The sequence below is a fragment of the Sinocyclocheilus anshuiensis genome, unplaced genomic scaffold, assembly GCF_001515605.1.
Source record: "Sinocyclocheilus anshuiensis isolate Anshui unplaced genomic scaffold, SAMN03320099.WGS_v1.1 scaffold1082, whole genome shotgun sequence".
Classification (NCBI taxonomy): Eukaryota; Metazoa; Chordata; class Actinopteri; order Cypriniformes; family Cyprinidae; genus Sinocyclocheilus; species Sinocyclocheilus anshuiensis.
The window spans coordinates 1,213,307-1,219,657 of NW_015542379.1; the positions used below are offsets into that span (position 1 = coordinate 1,213,307).

General features: G+C 35.3%; 2 protein-coding genes across 4 annotated transcripts in view; one reads left to right on the forward strand and one right to left on the reverse strand.

The window, feature by feature from the left end:
• Positions 1-6,351, forward strand: part of LOC107692477 (leucine-rich repeat and fibronectin type III domain-containing protein 1-like protein) — a 175,668-nt gene that overhangs the window by 118,778 nt on the left and 50,539 nt on the right. The gene's annotated exons all lie outside the window — the stretch shown is intronic.
• Positions 283-6,351, reverse strand: part of LOC107692507 (carboxy-terminal domain RNA polymerase II polypeptide A small phosphatase 2-like) — an 8,307-nt gene continuing 2,238 nt past the window's right edge. Inside the window, exons 3-6 of the mRNA XM_016491594.1 lie at positions 1,552-1,653; positions 1,286-1,342; positions 741-833; positions 283-597 (exon numbers count right to left, since the gene is read on the reverse strand). Of these exons, the coding sequence (XP_016347080.1) occupies positions 328-597; positions 741-833; positions 1,286-1,342; positions 1,552-1,653 (522 nt within the window). The 3' untranslated portion in view covers positions 283-327. The remainder of the gene's footprint in view (positions 598-740; positions 834-1,285; positions 1,343-1,551; positions 1,654-6,351) is intronic.

Sequence of the window (6,351 nt, forward strand, 5' to 3'; positions counted from 1 at the left end):
GTGGTACGGTCATGAACGCGCAGCAGAGACCGACACGGAAGAGAAGAATTGTTGAATGAAGTCTGGGTTTTTTTTGTTTCGTTTTCTTTGCACACAAAAAGTATTCTCGTAGCTTCATAAAATGAATGTTGAACCACTGATGTCACATGGGCTATTTTAACAATGTCCTTACTACCTTTCTGGGTCTTGAATGTGCCTGTGCAGGGTCAGAAAGCACTCGGATTTCATCAAACATATCTTAATTTGTGTTCCAAAGATGAACAGAGGTCTTACAGGTTTGGAATAACATGGCACTAACTAATAACAGAATTTTCATTTCTGGGTGAACTAACCCTTTAAATAGCAAGAGGGAGAATCTAGAAGGCAGGCTTTAACAAAAACGCTAAATAGCGGCAGGACAGTGAAACCCACAGCATTCTCGGGGTGGAAGATGTAGGAGGCAGGGGAGTTGTCCAGGATCAGGGTTTTGTGGAGCTCACGGCCGAGGCGACTCAGGTCTTTAACATAGCAGCCTTGATAGAAGACGCAAGATTCACGGAAGAGGCGTGTGCGGAACACGCCACACTGATCCAGCAGGTCAGTCACAGGGTCTGCATACTAACAGCCATGAATGAGGACAAGGAGGGATGGGTTAAAGACACTTTGTTACTGGAGAAGAAAATAAATCTAACACTACAGGAGCATAACTGACCAGCACTAGTGAGGAATTTCTATTTCCCGAAGCTCCTAATAATGAATACCTTAGCAAGGCTGGCAGTGAACAGAACACATTCAAACAGTTCTCCCATCCTCTGGAGAAACTCATCCACGTATGGCCTCTTCAACACATACACCTAAAACACAGATGGGTTCGTTGTTGTTCATGTGACTAATGATTTTAATTCACCATTCAAATGTAGAGGCTTTAGAGTTGCAACATTCTGTAAATAAAATTAATCACAAAATGTTCTGTAGATCCATTTAGTGCTGTCGCTCGTAGCCTCCTCCTGAAACAAGTAATCAAGAATAGGCCGTACTAGTGGGAACTAACCTATCCTGGATTACTTGAACCAGGCAGAGGCCAAATGCAGTTAAATAAATGAATTAATGGGCAATCTTGTGATTGTGCGCTGATGTCACAATCTGAAAAGTTGCTCTTACATCAGTCCAGCAGATGGCGCTCATCATTCACTTTTAAATATACTACATTAACATCTCCACTCTCCTCCAGCACAATTCAAGTCAGTGCGCACTGGCAGGGGATTACTGCTGTTTCTCACATACACAAACATTTATCAGATCTCACCTGGTGTGTGGTCCCCTCAATGTCCACAGGCACAATGAAATCTGCATTGCTTATTGGCTACAAAAACAATGTGGATACGGTTAAAAACACCAGTGGAGTGATAAACTGTTATTAACACAGTTGTTTGCATGCCAATAATTGTTGCTTACATGCAATAATTACAGTACAGCTAATATTTCATATGCACCTATTCTTAGTTACACAGTATGAAGCTCCTTAAAATTACAAATTTACAATATCAATCAGTGTTAATAACCTGGGTGTACCTTAAAGGAGCTATGCACCAGTGTTTCATCCAGATCTATGATCACACAGATCTTTCCCTGGTCCTGAGAGGTCACTGCTGGCAGTAGACACTCTCCTGGTATCTACAGATAAGACATAACAGATCAATATTTTTTATTTCCTAATCATGCGGACTTTTAACTCAGTCAAACGACCAAAAAAAAAAATTTAAAAAAAAAAAAAAAAAAAAAAAAATCTTACTGTTCAAAAACTTTTGACCGGTATTGTATTTAAAATACAAATGCAGAAATCACAGTAGTAATGGATGGTCAAATTGTGTGGATTGCATTGTGGGATACAGTATTAAATATAGTGTGCTTTGTTGCATATTGCACGTTTGCAAATGTAAAAGTTCATCCAAATACGTATTCATACAGTAAATGTGCATACTGTGCACTGTATACATACTGTGTACTGCAATTAGTAGTTTCCAAACAGGTTTCCCAGTTCCACTAATCTGCCATTGGTCATAAAACTGAAACTACTGAAGCAAACGCAAACAAACTTGCTTTCTTATTTTATTCAACCAGATCTCTGACTCCTTTGTATTTCTAGACAGTCACATCAATGCCTGCATTAATTTCACACTCCATTGGTAGAAATATGCTCAGTAACATGAGACTAATACACACAGAGGTCATCAGGAAAAAAATCGCATTGTAGTCCCAGAATTCAATTAATTTGTCCTGCTGTGTTCCCTCCTGCATCGTGGTGTGTAACGTTCTGACACCTTGAGGAATTTAAACCGCAAGATTAATGTGTAAAAGTCCCCCGGCGGCTCCGAGGCGCATACCTAACCCTGTAATGGCAAAGAGCTCTGTGTGTGCATGCATATATATATATACTTTTGCACGTGTCAGCCTGAGTTTTAATTAGCTCTCGGTAATAATTCATTTCACAGGTTGAGCACATAACTCCTCGCTCGCCCCACTGGAATATTCTTCCTCCTCTTAGTACCTCCCAAAGACACAGCCCGCATTTTAAACACTCTCATCTCTTTGTCAGTGCAGTCGACTCTCAGCTTCTAACGGATGAAATCCCGACACTCAAAAGCATCTCCTCGGAGCATCTTCTCACTTCTGCAGCATGATGTGGCACAAAACAAATCAAGCTGTGTGGCAAATCAAATAGCAATCAGCCGCAGTACAACTTCCGCTGAGTTTCACAAAGTCCTGGCTGTTTTAAAGGACGCCCCGCCAAGTCACTTAATGATGACATCACTGCATTGTTATTAATCTTCTTTTTGTGATTAACTTTTTTGTTTTTCAAGTAAAAAGAATATAACTCGGCCTAACAATACATTATCCACAATACACACAATATGCAAATGTATGTTTGTATAAAGAGTATGATTGTTTGATTCAAAACAGGGTTATTAAAGGTGGGGTAAGTGATTTCTGGTAGCCAATGTTGACATTTGAGATCACCAAAACAAACACGCCCCTACCCCAAAAGGGTCTCGCCTTTATTTTGATAGCTCCGCCCCACACATACGTACACAACCCAGGCAACGATTAGTTCTGTGAAACAAAGCAAAACCAATGTAACACCGTGTCTACACCAGACGCGAGCGGTGCGGCGCGACAAAATACTATAGAACTCATTATAATCAGTGATGCTGCAAAGCAACCTCGGCATCCAATCGCAGGCCTTCCGCTCCTTGAGTTCTCTCCAGCGCTGGAAAGCTGATCCAATATTTACACGGGTCCTACTTCTTGCCTTATTGCCTTAAGTCTTCGTTTGTTCCGCAGACGTTTTCCTCTTTTGTTTTTTATCCACCACCTCTATCTTTCTGTCGTTCGGCTCGCTAATGTCCGTTCTGTGCACTGAACACTCTCTCCTCCACATCATGAGTAGACACGCCCCTTACTGCTGATTGGCTACAAGTTTGTTTTGCTATTCGGCCCGAATCAGTTTTCTAAAGCGTTTCTGAAAAATTGCTTACCCCACCTTTAAGATTAACTAAAACTAAAACCATAGAAAATGTTATTACTTGAACTAAACATTAACTGAAATAAAATAAAATTTAAACAAAATGAAAATAAGACTTTTTTTATATTTAAGTACTAAATAACTAAAATAATTTAAACTAAAATGTTAAACAAAACTGCCTAATTTATTAAAAAAAATTAAAAAATTAAAAAAAGTATTCGCCTGCCATCCGGTTATGTAACTGCAACCCTGTTGAAATCTATGAATACAGATAAGAAATAAGAAATATTATTTTATAATGTAATTTCTTTACATTGTGTCCTTTATATTGTTTTATTTTTATTTTTAATCAAAATGTATTACAATACAAATGTTACATCTTAAATCTGTATTTTTAAACAAATAAAAAATGACAAAAAAAACACAACAAAATTGCTAAAACGTAAAATAAAATTCTAATCATAAATTGTTTCAATCAAAATAACAAGAAAAACTATAATAGTATATCAGTGATACTAAAATAACACTGACTCAAAACTATTTTGAATGTTTTAGATGAATGAATAACTAAAACAATAATTCACAATACTGCATTACAATAGTGGAGTCAGGTTTTAATCAGGTTTTAATGTTTAACGATTGAATTGTAAAAAAAATAAATAAAAAAAAGACAGAAAAGGGAGAGAGCAAAAAATAAATGTAAAAAATAATGTTTTAATATTTTGGTTTAATTTTTCACTCTAAATTGACTTTTTGCTCAGTAAATTGATTAAAATTATTAAAGATGATATATGGTAATATTTTTGTCAGCAGGCAAAAACGATTTTCGCCGAAAGACTGACTGACTGACTGAACGAACGAATGAACAAACAAATAAATTAATTAATTAAATAAATAAATGTGCTGGAACAGAGTATGTGAGTGGCTGGTTTAGTGGTGAGGGAAAACCGGGCTCACTGACAGAAAACACCTGGTTATTGTTTTGCTGCAGTCAGTCCAGGGGGCCAAACATAAAACTCAAAACTCAACTATGGTTCAGTTACATAATATTAGGTTTAGAGGGAATGTTCCCAGACAGGGCTTCTGAGATCGCGTCCCAGAAGATATTGATCCGAGGGCAGGACCACGCTATTTGTAAAAATGTACCCGAGGAGCATCGAGATCAAAACTGGCCGTTTGGAGACACGACCTTTTCATCAGAAAAAGTTTTAGTGGTGTTGAGTACAATGTGTGAATTTAAAATAGATAATCCATGTGGATTCAAATGGTCTAGTAATTATTAACACATAATGTGCATTGATAACTACTCTGGCTATGCTTTACAATAGCATTTAATTCTGGGGAGTGATAAAGAGACAGCATTAATATGTTCTCATACTCCTTGTCAGTCAGATGTGACCAAACACCTTACATTTAACTTTTAATCATTAAAATTATTGTACTATATTTTAGTTCCGTTTTATTTAGTTACTATTTTGAGGCGATATTTGGTACGAAATAATATGTGCAATAATTATGATCCATGAATGATCATTTAAAATATAACATTTTCTAATATGCTTATTATTTATATTACAATTAGTGTACTATTTAGGTTTAAAATAGACAGACCATTTCTAAATTCAAGTGCAAACAGGTAAATTAGAGGCGTTTGGTGGCCAAAAACAATATTCATATGTAATGCCATGGTTTAACCACTAGAAACCCGTATGGCTGTTTAATAAATATAGATTATGTATTTAGCGCTACTCTAATTGCTCAAAAGAGTTTTACCGGTCATGACTGATTACTTTCTTTTTTTTTTTTTTTTTTTTTTTTGTTTTTTTAAGATAAAACTGTAAAACATTTGTTTTGAAGTTTAATTTAAAAAAAAAAACATTTTAAATTAATATTTTGAAGCCTTGCTATAGGCCTAATGATCAGGAGCCATTATTAATCATAATGATTTATAATAATATTAAGTTTAATTTTCCATTGTCTAGTTATTATTTACCCTTTTTTAAATAAATAATTTTAAAAAACTATATGTTTGTATGCATGTATGTATATATACATACACACACATTTGCACCTTTATTGTTGTTTGTAGTAACGTTGGAGCTGCAAATCGCTTTTTTTTTTTTTATTTTTTTTTTTTTTTTTTTTTTTTTTAGGTTTTGCATTTGAATATATATTTAGACATTATAAAACATTTGATTTGTGTAACTTTTTTTTTTTATATGTCAAATTTAAAAAGGTTAATTACTTGTTATTTTATGATATTCACGTAAGCATACAACATAAATGAATATTACAAAAGGCAAGCAAATATGGAATTTAGCCCAATAAAAAAAGTTCAAAATGTTTAAAAAAAAAACACAAAAGGCAACCAGTTGCATTCAGCGAAACTCTTTATTGTATTCCTTGACTGGGCAGTCTTTACTAAAACCCATTCAACCCCCTACAGGGGAGAAAGACTACAGAAAGACTAAAAACTTAAAAAAATATAACAACTAGCATCTGGTTATGATCGCTAATAAGGTGTTTCTCAAGTTATCTAACTGTATATCATACTATAAATGTCTATTATCTAACAATAAACATTAACTATAACCCGTTTCATAAAATACCAGTACTGGCCAGATTTCAGAGATGTCAACTAATGAAAGAATCATTGGTGTGCACCTGCCCAGTCTTCAGGACTTGTACAACTCCAGAGTGAAGAAACGGGCAGGAAACATCATCAAAGACCCCTCTCACCCCGGACACAACCTGTTTGCACTTCTCCCCTCTTTACTATTTAAATGTTTTTTTGTTTTGTTTTGTCTGTTCTCATGTCAGATGTGTATGTATGTATGTATGTATGTATG